The sequence below is a fragment of the Osmia bicornis genome, chromosome 9 (assembly GCF_907164935.1).
Source record: "Osmia bicornis bicornis chromosome 9, iOsmBic2.1, whole genome shotgun sequence".
NCBI classification, from domain to species: Eukaryota; Metazoa; Arthropoda; class Insecta; order Hymenoptera; family Megachilidae; genus Osmia; species Osmia bicornis.
In genome coordinates, this window is record NC_060224.1 from 1,259,597 (window position 1) to 1,276,018 (window position 16,422).

A 16,422-nucleotide genomic window follows, 5' to 3' on the forward strand; every position below is an offset into this window, starting at 1 on the left:
GCAATGAGAACGGCGGGCAATAAGCTGTACGCGTTTTGACGTGGAAAAAGGGTTGAGACGGGCCGAAAGACGAGGCACATATGTACAAGCGACGACTAGTCCCCCGGCGAAGTAATAACCCGAGAGATTCGGGCATACCAGATTTATCGTGGCAACACACAGCAGTGACGTGACAGGAACGGCAACGAGGCCCAACGACAGCTGGTGCACGAAGGCCCGATCCGAGCACCGTTCTCCGGATCCTCGCATATATTTCACCGTAACTTGCTACCGGATGCGTAGTTACAGCGAAAGAAAGAGGAACGGATGGCAGGAAATCCAGCTAGAGATAAAATGGTACGAACTCGGCTGCCTTACGGACGAGTCTTGATAGCAGCCCCGATCCTTTCGTTGGATCTTCAACGAACAAAGACATGATTTGTTTCGAGATCGTGGGCAACTTTGACCACGTACATTTGTGGGAGTTTTGTTGCGAGAGAAATGATGGAAGGAGAAGGTCTGTTGGTATTTTATTCCATCGGATATAATTTTTAATCTTCAGACGACGGACCATAAAGAGAGTCTCGAATTTAATTCAATTTTGTATTCCATATTAGTTTGGGTCACGATTCAAGGGTTGATAAATATTTTTTTATAAATTGCAAGTGCAACGAAATAATCAGAAATAAATTATACAAGCATTCATGGTTGGAGAAAATGTCACTTTCTGTCGTATAATAGTAGGATGACAAATCAGGGTGGTAATACGTGTGTATGTAAGTAGGTCATGAAATGATTGCAACCCGAAAATACTGTCGAGCGGGTTAGACGCAGCGGTGACGATAAAATCGATAAATTCACACCGCGGTCGGGTAACGTCTATTCCCGATGAAGAGGTGTCCGCGACGAGGTGAAATAGTCGACGTGCGACAAATCGAGTGGTCACCATAAAAATCCGTCGACCGAAAATGAAAAAAAAAAAGGAAGGAAATTTCGCACGCCTCGGTTTCGAGCGATACCACCTCGCCGCAAGTGTGAATTCAATTTCAGGGATCACCGCCGCTAAATTGATTGATTTTCGTTATAAATCAGTTTGGGAAAAAGGATAATTAATTGGTTTTATGTTAGGTGAATTTTGAAATTTATAGCAAATTGTGGTTTTTAATATTTAATCAGAAACTATTATTCATTTAAAAAATTGTTTTTATTTTATTAACTAGATAGTAAAAAAAGTTATGAAGTATTTAATAAAAAAGTTTATTTTAGTTCATTTTATGCCCGACTATATGAACTCGTTGACTGACGCAGTAGTAAAGTCCATACATAGTCAGACATCCTTTAATATAAGAGTTCCTCGCTTTATTTCTCAACTTATTGTTCAATCTGTTATTTCATCAAATCTTTTTATTCTACACTGAGAAGTATTTATTAAAAAATTAATTTTTAATAAACATTTTTAACAAAATGTTGAAAAAAATGTGAAGTTCAATTTGAACGAGAAAGTTATCAAAATACGATAGTTGTCACTTGCATTACATTATCTCGCATACATTTGCATTATCATTTTGTAGTTGACCTACTTTATTTGCTAGGCTGAACAGTGTCGAAGTATCACGAACTAATATCTGTCATTTATCTTGATCTCGACATTTGTATCGGGTATAATGCTTCCTATAGAGGCGTCGCGGAACTTTAATTATTCTAGCGGAAATTTTGTCACGATCGCGTTCGGTTTTGGGTTGCACAGCCAGGAAATTAAGTTTTCCTAATGCTATGATGCTTCTTTACACATTTCCATTAAATTTCGAAAAGCGAAACCATTCGCGAATGATTAAAAATTCGAGCGATATATTCGATTAACAAACTATGAAACATAATTAATTATTACCACTTGATCGTTTGATATTTCATATATTTCATCGTACGGAACACGCTGACACCGATAAGCCGTGTAACGAAAGTTGAGAGAGAGAGAATTTAAGCTCTCCACGGTTCGATGCATCTTGTATTATCGATCTTCCTCTTGAGAATTAACACTTGCTGTTATTTATGACAGTGTTTCCATCACGAAAAATTTCATTACGTTGATTTCATTTAAACTGAAAAGTTTCGTAGAAATTAATTTTCTTCTTTTATTTTTTGCGTGATGTATCAGCAGCATTTTTATCATTTTTATCATTTTTATAATAAAGGTCGCAAAATTTTCTGAAAATTAATGTCAGCTACTCGATCAATCATTCTGCAAAATTCTTTTCATAAAATTAATAAGATAGCAATTTCATAAATTGCTTCGAAGATAATTTCTTCCTCTTACATTTAAGAAGAAGTCCTTCCAAGATGAAATATAATCTCCTGTTCTTATCCACGGAGAAGTCGGCGAAGAATTAAATATTAATTTTTAATTGGTTCCACCGGCATAGAAGTTCGGTCAACGAAAGTCCTGTCGTTACGCAATTAAAAAGTTCGCATCGTTGAACGATTTCATTCCAGGAAACTTTGAAAAATAATTTCAATCGTAAAAGACGGGAAATAAAAATCTTCTCTATCTAATGGAAACCTTTAATACCAGTTTTACTTTGAATCTTTCATGATTTTCAATCGGACTTGACGGGAGCAATTGACGGGATAATCGTGACACGAAAATTTTCCTATGAATTTGTAAAGATTCAGCTGAAAACGGTTCTTTTTTTCGCGTGAGAACTCGTATCAAGTATGATGGCAATAGGAAGTATGTGTGGGTGGTTTGTGTGTGCACGATTACGTGTACGTTTCTTCTCAGCTCTTTCGGGTAGCTGCAGTTTCATAAATAACATATTTGTAACCACGTGAAAAGGTCAAAGGTACTGAAAGTAGAGGATAAAAGTAGCGAGTGGTATCGCCATATTCCACCCGGTTGAGACGGAAAAGAAATGTAATTTATTTTCACGGCCTTTAAGGCGATGTTGGTTTCGGGTACAAGGCATGAGATTTCAAAAGCTTGTAGTTACAATAACCTCGAAAAGATCTCGGGTATTAATGTACTCTTTTCATGGTGACGAATACCGTGTGTACAAGAACGATTGTCGCGTGGGCGGGAGTAATTTTGGAAGGGTGAAAAACGTTCTTGCATCAAGATTCATTGCAATTAATTGTCAAGAATTTATTATAGCGTTATCGTATATAATATTGAACGACTGATTTCAAAAATAAATTTTAATTCTAAATCCAGCCAAGTTATCTATAAATAACGATACCATAGATTCCATTCTTGCAAGGTCTCTGAAGTGTCCATTGCGAGGAAAACTTAACTTCCCTTTTTGCTCGTTAATGTCGCGTGAAGTTACCCCTCTGATAGTTTTCTGAAATCAAACTGAAGGAAACTAAAAATTGAACGTTATAACAATAACGAGTCGAATATATATCTTGATGTTTTATTGCAAAACTGTGCCTATTTTCTAGATTAACGATTCCCAATTTTTTCATAAATTAAAATTCAAGAATTCCAATACCATCAAGGAAAGGTTTAGAAAATTCCTGCTGTCTTTGTATCGCCAGATCAAAGATCTAAAATATTTGAAATCAAGAAAAAGGAAAGTTATACGTAACAGTTGGAATTATCGCAAGTTTGTAATTGCATTCGTCGTTGGAGCATGCATTCCGCTTCGAAACAACGCCAGCTCGACAATCGCCTCTTGCTTGCAAACTATTTCGCGCAATCTTCTCGAGCGTTGTCCATTGATCCTCTAACGAGAGTGTTACTCAAAGGAAGAGTCGTAGCCGATGATAAAATGAAAAGGATTTTAATGAGAAAATCGACCGGATTCTCTAATAATAGTTGAACGCATCGGATGCTCGTTAACAGAAGAGGTCGTGGCTGAATTACGAGCAATCGGTTGGCTATCTCTTCGATTCGTCAGGACAATGTGTTTGTTCGATAGGATCAAGCAACGTGTGAGCGAAATCGGTCAATACGAGGCCCTTTGCACGTCTATCAGCCACTCGACGCGAACACGTCAGTCAACTGAATCGCCATCGCTTCGAGTAACTGTCCGTCGTCACCGTTTCCTATGCTATGCCTGCCTTTACAGCCCCCCTTCTAGATCCCTGTAGATCAAACATTGCTCAGGCTAAAATGATCGACTGCCAAATCCTGTCCTACTTGATCGTCGTAGTCAAAGAACGCTTGCAGTACACGCTGATCGAAGAGTCCTTTGGAGGATTCAAATGAAATTAAATTTTCTCAATTCCATTTTCAATTTTTTATTTCAATTTACTAAGGAACATATATCATTGCTAGAAAAGTTTTGCCTACAATATGGATTTCGCGTTAACAGGACAATATCAGTGTCGATAAAGGATCGGTTAACGTTCGATCAAAAGATTTATTGACAAGAAACCTAATTCGTAACGCGTGGTCACAATACGATGCTTATCAACCGGTACGTCCCGATGTTTAATCAATACGAAACGAGTTTTCGAGTGCGTTCGGTCGGTCAGCGAACAGCGAGCTGAAAAATTTCACGCAATTTTCCACGAAATAATTCCCATTGTTACTGAAAACGAAATACTTGGTCCGTCCGGTAGACGTAGGGTCGCGGCACGTTAATTACAAATAACTGTACGCGAAATGAAACGAAATGAAGAGAGGCAAAGAGGGTACCCGATGTTTTCCTGTTAATTATCGTAATAAAGGCTTTTATCGTTGTTGGCCCGTAATTACAGATCGTTTCATCCTTTATCAAAACTCGTTCCGTAACAGATGCTTCTGTCTTTAACATTGTTGCAGTTTATTTTGATACGGAAATTGAAGCACGATAAATGTTCATATTCATCGGAAATGAAACAAGAATGCACGCGGAGGTTCGTGTAATAATCTGTAATGAAAATTGTTATGTGAAAAATTCCTCCGTTCTTTATAAAAGAAAACGTTTTAATTTGGTACATTAAATGAAATCCATGTCAACATTTTATGATAGCTGAAGAGCTTTATTGTTTTTTCTTCTTATTTGCTAAAAATCCAGCATCACAAACTTGCCGGTAGTTAACCCAGGATTCAAGCATCTGGTAACGAACTTAATGAAACACGTGTTTGGATCCAAGCCAAACCGTCGACCGGTCACACGCAGCGCCGTTTAAGCTTCTTTGAAGCACGCGACAAGCAGGCTCGTACGAGGCTTCAAAGGCGAACAGTGTATTCACCGTCCAGTGTAACGCGAATTCTAATTCACGGTGGCTGGAAAAGGCAGCTAGGCTGGCGTCAACGATTAACCAAGCGGACCGCAGGCAACAAACGTTTCTGTCCGCGATTCGTTCGCGATTTATAAACCCGTCGCGGAACGAGCAAACATTCACGGTAGCGTGAAAAAATTCGCGCGACTACGAGTGTCGTACGACGCGACGTTTTGTTTGGCCCGTGGCCAAAACACCGTTGCAATGAATTCACTTGCTCCTCGTGTAACTGCTCATACATGAAACGCTGTTTGATCTTCTTTGAGTACCGACACCGTGCAACAAACAGGCGTCTATGAAGTTTTCAAAAGGTGAACAACGCGTTCGGCTACTAATAAGGGTTACACTCACTGTACTTGGAAAGATGATTTGAATTTGCGTAAAAATTAATTAAATCGCCAAAATATAACGTCAAAGATATATATAAAATGAAAAGAATCATGCAAATTTGCAGGATCTTAAGAAATCTGTACTGTCTGACTTTCTATAGACCTGTACTACTTGCAGACTGCTTGTACCACTTCCCTACGCATTACGCTCGTCCCCCGGTAATTGTTTACTATTTTTTTTTTTACTAATCGTCATTTTTTATTCTTCTGACACTTAACTATAATATAGACGAGTTGAAAAAGCCCTTTTTTCTGTATAGGCACTAGAAAACTATTTTTAATTGTCAAAAATGAAACATTGTATCTCTGCATTTTCTGACTTTGGTTCTTTACAAATTCTTATAAAAAGGCAATAGAAATCTTCAGCTTTAATAAAAAAGAAAATTGGTACTACAAATTGTAACAACAATATCTTCGGTGTTCAACAATCATTCGGAAATCTAGTTAGAGCCCTTTGCATTTCTGGCTGTTCGTTCGAGGTAGAACACTGGAGGCAATACAGCCGGAGAGTCGATCCATCATATTGGTCAATCTATCGCGAAATGGTCCCGGTGAGTTCGTTTTATCGCGCGACCTATCCAATCCATCGAACCTATCCATGAGAGAGGAGAGCAACGCTCGCAGACGACCACTCGGCAGCAAGAGAAGTCGCAATTGCGCGCTGTGCTGGTTGATTCTATTTATTCGTGGACGGTGCAACCCGGTATAATTGATACATAGCCGACCAGCGAACAGCTGACCAAGCGGCTGCTTCAGGATGCTGGCAAAAGGTAGAAAAATATTGTTAGAGCAGCGATAATACGGCAGTGTATCACCGACCTGACGTGCCGGCCGATTTATCCTCCACGAACGTCTGCGACACGTTTCTCCCTATCGAGAGAATATTCTTTTTTTATAAGTTTTGCTTGTTAACCGTTGAACAGCGGTGAATGGGTCAATCGTGACCTAGATTTATGGAGCACAATGGTGCACCGAGTAAAATTGAGGCGAATTAAATTTCGAAAATGAAAATGAAAAGGAATTTACTTGGGATTTTTTCTCCCATTTTATATGCATCGTACTCGAATGATATCGAGTTCTACCGAAGCATGAAAGCAAGGAAATCGAAACTAATATTTCTTGCGTGGAAGTTTCTTTCGTCTCACGAAATTATTCCATTCGTCACCGATTTCCAAAGGAAAGTTGCTGACATTCACGCGTCGGGTAATGGATGAAGAATAATGCTCGAGTCTATATCACCTCGTTCCGATATCTTCGACTACATTAAGCTGGCAAAGTTGCACCGAAGAACGTTTCAACCCTTTTATGGAACCTTAAGAGGTTCAGCTATCTGTAGAAACATCTTCGTAATATCCCCTTTCGTTTGCATTTAAATCGAAATCAAAACATTCTTCGCTTTTTTGAGAATTATGTTTGTCACAAAAGAAGCAGCTGTGTATAGTCAGACGTAATAATAATAATAATACGAATTATTATCTTTTCATTTCATAATTAGGATACCAAAAATTTATTGTTTGATTCAATGCTTTAATTTGGAGTTATTAAGGAAATTTTCCTTTTGTCTCAATTTTTTAATTATTCCGCTAAAGCAGATAAATTTAACGTTAATTAAATCCTACGATCGTACTTGAACTTTTCGTAACAATAATTTCCCTCGTTTGCTGAATTTCGTATTCAATTTGCTTCGAACTTACTTCACGGTGCATACAGGTATGCAACAGAGAAATGGACGTTGCATTCGCCCTTAATTTGGCAAACCAACCCGCGACCCCATAATTTCACTCCGAAATCTGGCGTTCTCGTGGGTTTGTGAAACGTCAATAGCTATTGGAAAGCTGAAACTCTAAGTCTTCCAAGTTCTAATTAGAACTGGGAATTTCCTATCTATCTAGATGCATGTTGCTCTTATTACAGCAAGATCTGTACGGAATTTCGCATATTTTTCGCATGCCCCTTATATCTTTGGGAATAACGAAACAGTGCAGTAACGAAAAATATATTGTCGGAGTTAAAAAAGAAATTGAGAAGCTGTCAAAGATATCCCGTGCTTACCGTAAAGTTAAAGCCATTCGCGAGTTTTGACGTGGAATTTCAGTTCGATCGTAAACGGACTTTTGCAATATCGTTCGGTCGGGTTTTCGAGCTGCGAAACGATACGTTTCACGCGTGAACGAACAATCTAACCGCGATGCACGCGTACATCCGTGGATTTTCACGGTAAACGCCGGGATAATAGTCGAATTGTACACTTTGCCCATTATGATCTGGCTGGGAGCAGACTAAAGCCGAGTATTTATGTAATGCGGCCGTGTCGCAGTAATGCATGCATTGCACGTCCGTCGACACCGAGGTTACGGAGCGTGTTAATTAGTGCTCGCTCGTTACGCGTCATAAATTAATATTTCAATTACGATCTCGCTAATGCCGTATACCTTGGGATACGCTCGCGTATTCCGTCTCGCAACGCTTGATCAACACTTTGCTCGACGAGTGTTGCATTCAAAAATGCATTCAACCCTCGCACGGCGGACCATGGAGAGAGCCACAATTTCAGTTTAATCTTGTATTTCATTTCCTCAATTTTACACTGTCCCTTAAAAATATGATACATTTAACTTCAAGTTAATATCCTTGCATTTTACCTATTTTGTGTTTTGTAGTTCGTTAACGTGCTGTTGCAGTTAGTTATAAAATGAATGGAAGTAAATTTTGAAAAAACTGCTTCGCACTTATTTAAATGGAACGCTCACGTGGCTTGATCGGTTGAAACCGTATGCCACGCACGATTTTCGTGTTTTATTTAAACGCGCCCTTCACGTTTTGCAATGCAGATACGTTTAACATTTGCATCGTGACGCGTAGAGGGGCAAAAAGGGGTCAGAAAAACGGTAAAATACGGGGACTCGGGTGGGCGCGTAACTTTCGCTGGACGGCGAGGACCGATCGCGCGAAACGGAAGCGTCGCGGTCGCAGTGTCATTTCGGATTCATGAATAAATACCTACCGGTACTGGGCACGAGTGTGAAAAAACAGACGAAGAACGCACACATGGTGGAAAAATGTTTGTGAGCGTCCTCGTACAGTCAAAATCCCAGCCAATGGAAGATAAAACAATAGTATCGGTCGTATAAATTCTTGCCACCGTGTTTGCGGACGGTTTGACCACCTGCTCCTAGATTGATGCCCCCTGCACGTTGCAAAATCTATCAAACGAATGCCCTCGCCTCGTTTTACGGATCAGATCGCGAAGGGACGTTTAGACACTTCTAAATTCGTCCCTTGGAAGGTGTCGTTTAGGTGTAAGATTGTAAAACTTTTATTTATCGGATTGTTTGCAAAATCGTTGCTTGAAATGATCCACGTTACATTTTTATGACTTAGGAGATCACGTCAATCACGTGTTTCATATTATTTTCATTTTCTAAATTTTATACATTGCACATTCCTTGAGGATTTTCCAAGCCACGATGTGGACTAATCGAATCACGATGAGACCGGTCACACTATTGTCCTATAGACAAGTCCGTAAAGAACGAAATGGAGTCTCTAAAATTCGCCAAAGCCCGACGAGAGTTTCGAACGACCGATCCGTATCGTGCAATTACAGTGAATGCAGTTTCACTGTTGACTCGAACCCGATCCCCTATTATTTGCCGGCCGGACACGGAGAAATTAATTCGTTGTTAAATACTGCTTACATTGTTATTGACTCTGTAATTGATCGATCGGATTGTCGGTAACGCGGCAGCTCGTCCCTGTTAAATGAAGTAGAGACGTATGGAAATAATTACCGGCGCTGTCACGGTTATTTGCGAGGGAACGTACATATTTTTGTTAATGAACGACCGTATCGACGCGAAGAATGTTAATTGCGTTTCCCTGTAACGAGCGGTGTTGCGCTGATTTCGGATGAGGATGTTAATGAACGAGAAAAATGTACAGCGATATAGGTATTTTTATAAAAGAATTTTTCTATCGTTTCAAGATGAAATCAGATTGAAATTGAAAAATTTCCCATGGTACAATGAATCGTGAGAGCGATCGCGATACGTAAGAAGAGAAACCGTGATACACGTTCTTCAGGGTTATCGATCGAGGCCAGCTGGCACGACTATTCCTTTGAGAACCGATGCCACGAAGTAGACGAAGCTAAGTGGGCGCGAGATAAATTGAGAATAATACCTCCCTTATTCCGTGCACCTTCTTGCCACGTGCCGTTTTTACGAGATCGGCCTTTTCGCCTCGACCCTTCGACACCGTCGTCCTCGTAACATCTGCTGCTGCCGATTATTCTTGGACATTTTTCACCGGTTCGCGTCGTCCCGAGAATTACCAAAGAAAATTCACGCGCCACCGCCTCTTCCTATCGCGGTCCACCTTGCATAGTAATGGGCTTCACTCTCGGCCCCGGCTACCTTTCCTGACGTTTACCTTTAATTAACTTTTCTATGGATTACCCGCGCGCGATCCTCTCGTTTCACTCGCCTCGATCACTTTAATTCGAGCCAAAGCGTTTTAACTGATCGAGTCTCACGATCTCTTCGTTGTCTCCTCGATTGTTCCATTATTACTCGACTGTCGGAGTAGTTTCTTAACTGTTGCTGGAGCTTAGAGAGGAAACCGAGCTGTTGTGCACTTTGAACGGAAGTTACTTTGCTCGAGAGGATCGGTGAGTGAATCCTGCGAGCGAAAGGAAATACTCTGGACGAGTACTCTTGGATTTAATTGCGGATGCTGGGACGTTGGGAGACGGGGTGGTTTCATCATGTTTCTTAATAAATTTTTAAAAGTCGTTAGGTATTCATAAGTATCGGTGAAACGAGAGCGTTAAAGGGTTAAACTGGAAGGGTGGAAAACTCTAATAATTATTCGCCAGAGTTTCCTCCAATTAAGTGCAAAGGGGTTAATTCTCTTGCAAACGTTTCTCCAGTATATCTATTTCGGCATTAAACCGAGTGTTTCGAGCATTCAACTTCAGCTGGGTAAAGCGTCCATGAATCACCGGGCCGGAAAAGGGCGAAGGAAACGGACAATAGCATCGCACGAGGATCTGGCCGGTGAACGCGATAAAAAGGCCAAAAACTGCGCATAAAAATCTCCCCGAAATTTATGATATCGCTGCGCCGGTTCAATTGTTTTCGCAAAGTGCACACCGGCCGCGAGATACTTCCGTTACGGATTCGCTCAGAGCGCATCTATTTCGGCGCTTGAAATGGAAAGAGAGAAAGAGAGGTTGGCGAGGAAAAAAGGGAGAAAACGAGGAAAAAATACGGGGAGACCGGTTGTTTGTTTCGTAAACAATGGCGTTTCGTTCTTAATCGCGATCGTTATTCACGATCTCGGAGAAAAGAAGAGAAGCTAGCTTTAAAGAGTAATTATTTTATTCACCGGGAAACATTTTATGTGGTTCGCAATACTCTCTCCTAGACCAGTTATTTCCGGGAAGACTTCTTAAGTAGTTATTAGAGGACAAGAAGATGCTCGTGAATTTGAGTGCTTTCAATTTATATAGGACAATACTTCTATGTCCTGAATTTCTGCTAGACTCGTGACAATATCATTGATCTATATTCGTCAAGTGAGTTATGGTCGGGGATGTGTATCGGATTGGCACAGTACCGTGTCAGCGATCCGTGAATCACCTGCAAGGGTTCTCGAACCGCGAAAGAGATCGCGATCTTGTAGAGATACAAACGGTGGGCACCAGCTGCGGGCGTCTTAATGCGCCGGCTTGGCTCGTAAATAACTTTGCCTCGATGTTGCGAGAGGAAAAGAGCGAGAATGCTACGAAAGAGCGAAGCAGATGGTGTGGCAAAGTGCAGGAAAAAGACAACCTCGAAGTTGGATAACGTCTTGCGGAGAATTAATATCCCGCTTTATTGTGCCAACCGAGGAGTCAGCAGCCGTTTATTGGAAACGCGTTTCCGCCAAGATTGGTGGCGAAACTCTTTTGTCGAGCGCACCATCGCCGTGTCTATATTTGTACGAATAATTAAGAAATTTTTAGATTATATACACAGAGTAGTTTGGCCACACTTTGCTTGTTCTACCAGCGTGTTTGAAATGTAGATTCGCGGTTGTAACTTTAAATTGCACGTTGTTTCTGTATGTTTGCATAAATTCCAGCTTTTGTAAGAGCAACAAAGTGTATCGTTGCGGGTGTTATTAATCAAGCTGAAGTTCAATTCTGAAGGATTATGTTTTTTTACTACTCTAAAAGTCTGATAACCTCGGGCCTTAGAAATCTTAATCCGTTCTTCGATATAATTACACAGCATTAAACTTTGCATCCTAGAGAAGATATTGAACGCGCAAAGTGCATTGTGCGATATTTCCTAGAAAGGAGCACGCTATTTTTTATCGACACCGATTATAAATAGGAGGCGTGAAAAGATGCTCGAGTCAGCGGGGTCGAACGTGACCGAACAATGATCTTTTCAAGAGATTTCACGGCAACTTGCTAACAAAATTGAATAACCAAGTGTACCAACTCTTTCCTGCCACGTTGAAACTTTACGTATCTATCATCCAATTATGTTCATACAATGTCCGTACATTGTTGTTCAATCTTTCAATAAATTAGGAAGAAACACCAGCCTATACGTCACGATTATTAACCCAGATCCTTCATTGAAGGGTTAAAATATTTAAAAAATTGTAATAATTTATAGATATCGATTGCGAAAGGGATTAGGTCGAAGAGGTTTTTGTTTAGAAAATTCATTTCATTTGATTCAACAATAATGGATTTTTTTTTTTCATTTTTCAATCGATCAATGGATCAATCGTGTTAGCTCCCCCATAAATCGCTACGTTTGGATTAGTCTAGCTTTGGAATGGATCATGCTTGCAGGAATAATCAACGGAACCGGTGCTTTCCACCGGCTAACACGAACTAATCGGTAGGAAGCTCTGTGATATTGTTGCGGATAAATTATTGCACCCGTATCGACGAGTTCTCGTAATGACCCACATTTCGTGGATCGTTCGAGCGACCTTCCATCTGGCTTGCCTAGCGAACCCTCGATAACGCTGGACCATGAACCTTGATAGGGTTTTTTTTTCGTTTATCCGATAACGACCTCCTATGGACTGCAATAAAAGTCGATAAGTCGAGAAAGAAATATCGCCGGTCTCGCTAATGTCGCGGAATAGGCTCCGGGAGTAAGTACACTGACTGAGAACTTTGCTCCTCGTACTCGACGATCGACGAGCTATTACGTCGAATACACTGATAAGTGAAAAATCAGTTAACACATTGACTGATATAGTGAAAACGATAATAAGATTTTAAGGAAACGAATCATTTTTTAATTTTAAGTTTTCAATTTTCCACCTTTCAATCTTCGAGTACCTACACACTTCTAATTATTTTTCTTAATCTTTGCTTTTTATAATTAGCGACGCATTCATAGAATTTTTGTATTGTACAGAATTTACTATTTCTAAAAATTTGAAACAGTTTATGGAGTGGGTCATAATGGACCTAGAACTTGCTGAGTTAAGAGAATAAACGGAGTGAACTTTATCGAGAGTTAGGGGTGATTTTCTCGGGAATTATTAGAAATGACGGTAAATTTTTTTCTTCCAATTGAGTTTGGGGTGGTCATTTTATGTACTATCTGGAGTGCCTTTATTATGGTTCATAAGTTCTTTAGTATTTGGGGTGGAAACCTACTTTATTAACAAGCTGATTCTATCTTTAATTAAATAATTATGAAATAGAAAAAGAAAGAAAATTCTAAATAATTAAATAATCATATATTCAATCATTTTCAACGCAGATTCAATAACATAGAGAATACCAATTTTCGCATTTTATATAATTGAGAGGTGGAACTTATAGTGACAATTTTATAAGCATTATAATACAAATCACCCTCGGTATAAAAGTTCATATTACCAGCACTCTTTTTTATTTTGAAGCAAAATGATATTTCATATAGGAAGGAATTCATATTATATCCCGTGCACCTTCACGCTTTTTGCCACATACACACTTGTACTCCTGTGAAAAATGGAGTTCACAGATTGTCTGTTGAGGTTTGACGGACGAAGCACTTTCTACTTTTATGAAAGAAACTTTTTTTATTTAGTTTTTATATTTCCCTCGTGACTATATTAAAATTTTCTTCCAGAATTTATGTATTAAAAATCTTTAGTTCGAATAATAAACAATAAAGCATTGTTATTTAAATTTTCTTCTGTTCTTTTAATAGAAATATTATCTTTGAAATTTTTATTTATTTTTTTCTGAGATAGATCATTAACCGTAAAAATAATCAATGACTTTGTTGATAAAAGTTTCACCGACAAGTTACGAGTCTCTTGCGGTACGTTCATTCACGGAAAAATCAAACTTTAATTTGATTCTTCGAGACTGACGCAGGATAGACGTTATAGGGCGAGGAATGGGTGGGTGGATGGGTGGCGAGATCGATGGGAAAGGTGACGAGTTCATTTTGGAAATAAGAAAAGTTTCGTCGGACGTTACTTTGGGACGCTGTCAGATGGTGGATTTCATTACCGTGGAATCTTGATGTCTTTTCGTTCGGATCGCCACATCCGTTCGTGTGCTTCACGATATTAGAAGATCCTTCGTAATTTCCATTTTATTGCCAACCGTCGTATTCAATATTATGTACTAGAATCCCACTGACAAGCTTCTCAATACCACCGGTTGTTACACTGCAAAGCAATTTAATAATTCATTGACAAAATTTCATGAACAGCTCGAGATTAAAAATTGTACGCTCTCAACATTTTCATCCACAATAGGTTTTTTAGAACTTGATTCATCTTTAACAGCTTCTCGTCCTCCTAAAAAGAACTTACGTCATCGTAAAGCTTATGCACGCGACAATGTTTCATCGCCATAAGCCTTTCTTAACTTTTTATAGTTTCCGAAAGTACTTCCATTAAATTTTACATAAAATAAAGGATAGTGAATCCTTACTCGTTATGTCCACGCTGTAGCGGGACTGGCGATTCCGAAATCGCCCGATCTTGGCCGATCGCAGCCGAGTGATCGGTACGAGGCGAGGAGTGGGGACGGTTCGACGAGGAGAAGAAGACAAGATGGCGTCGTTGTTGACAGGCACGAGGAAATCGTCTATTAAAAATTCGTTCAAATTTTAAAGTGAGTGATTTAAAAACCTAACTCAAGTGTCTGCTTTCTGTTGATTGTGCGAGTGCACGCATACAGGTAATGTCACAAGAAATCTGTGCCCTTAAAGTGATACTAATGAAAGAATTTGTGTTTCTGTTTCAGGTTGCTCTTGCGTCGTCTACAGCAGCTCGGACAGACCTCAAGGTGGCACATTTACAACCCCTTATTATCCCAAAAGATATCCCTCGAACATTGATTGCCTGCTTTATACGTTCATCGGCCAACCCGACGAAATCGTAAAGTTGACGTTTCATCACTTCAACATTCGACGTGTTCGACCCGAGTGAGTACCCTATTCAAAAGTTTTATTTTTATTTCAAGTTTCTCAAATTTTCCTCCATCGTAATATTTGTTCATCGATGGATCTTTCCTGTGGACGAGGTACTACTCGATAATATGAGATAATTAAATTATCATGGTGTAGGTTAGGTTAGGTTAAACACGAATTAAGAATGCTTTGAACAGAATTGCATGAAATTTAATTAGCATTACGATGTATGATAAATACCTCAATCTAAATAATGAGATATAATATGCAGGATTTAAATAATGAATTAATTTTATGTAACGTGAATATTAATTTTTTATTGAGTTAAATTAAATTAAATTTTTTCATAAATAATTTTTATAAATATCAATTTTTTATTTATCTTAAATAATTTGGTACCATGATAAATTATTATACCTCTTACTCTCTCTGTAAATACGTCTATTCGTGTTTTACTTTTACCGTAATAATTTTCACGAATAAATATTAGAGATGTTCTTTAATTAATTAATATTTTAATTTCAATTAAATTAATTAACGTTCAAACTTCGTTAGCCTTCTGAAAAGGTTCCCTCGAAACTGCTATCGCAGGTACAAATTACCTTAAATTTATACTGCAGTCTGACTTGTCTCGCACAAAAGGGGAGATAGCAGGTCAAATGAAATTTTACAGGGTGTTCATTGTGTTGATCACCCTGATATTTTATTATTGTTTCTGATCATTTGAGAAGATAATATTTCAAATCAGACCTTAATAAATTTCGGTTGAGTAATGAAGCAATTAAACGCAAATTAACACAATACGAAATTCCGATAATGAAATGACAAAGAGATGTACAGGGTTGATACACGCAATCAAACCTAGATGTCAAAAATTTTAGATTGTTTATTCATATTATCAAATCTCTTTGAAACCGGTGTGAATAATTTGAAAATAAATTATTTGACAAATGATCAGACATTTACTTTGGCTTATAATAACTTCAGCCTCAATAGCCTTAAAATGTAATATCAATTACCAATTCATAGCACGTGGACGTGAATATCTTCCAAATTTTAAATTCATAGCATATTATGGTAGCATATCACCGGTAGAAAGTTTAATATCATTTTACAGGTTTCGTGTCTGAAACGTTGACTGATATTCTTAAGGGAAACATCGCTCCGTTTCACTTTTTGTCTCGTGCCATCACGAAAATGGCATCTCAGAAGCGCGACTGTTCCTGACAATCCGAAAAGCGACGTTTCCCTTTTGACGTTTAAGTTATTCCAATTAGGAATTAGTTAACATAATGCTCCTAATGAAGATCGCACGAACGAAAACAGGCTATTAAGGTGGCTCTCTATTAGAGCAGGGTATTAACTTCGTGACGCCGGCTCTCGCGGATTTAGCGAGGAGAAGGAAGTTT

General features: G+C 38.9%; 1 protein-coding gene across 2 annotated transcripts in view; it reads left to right on the forward strand.

Annotated features, from left to right (window-relative positions):
- Positions 1 to 16,422, forward strand: part of LOC114877504 (suppressor of lurcher protein 1) — a 358,815-nt gene that overhangs the window by 97,468 nt on the left and 244,925 nt on the right. For both annotated transcript variants that reach the window (XM_046287131.1, XM_046287132.1), the window contains exon 6: positions 14,848 to 15,028. In XM_046287131.1, the coding sequence (XP_046143087.1) occupies positions 14,848 to 15,028 (181 nt within the window). The remainder of the gene's footprint in view (positions 1 to 14,847; positions 15,029 to 16,422) is intronic.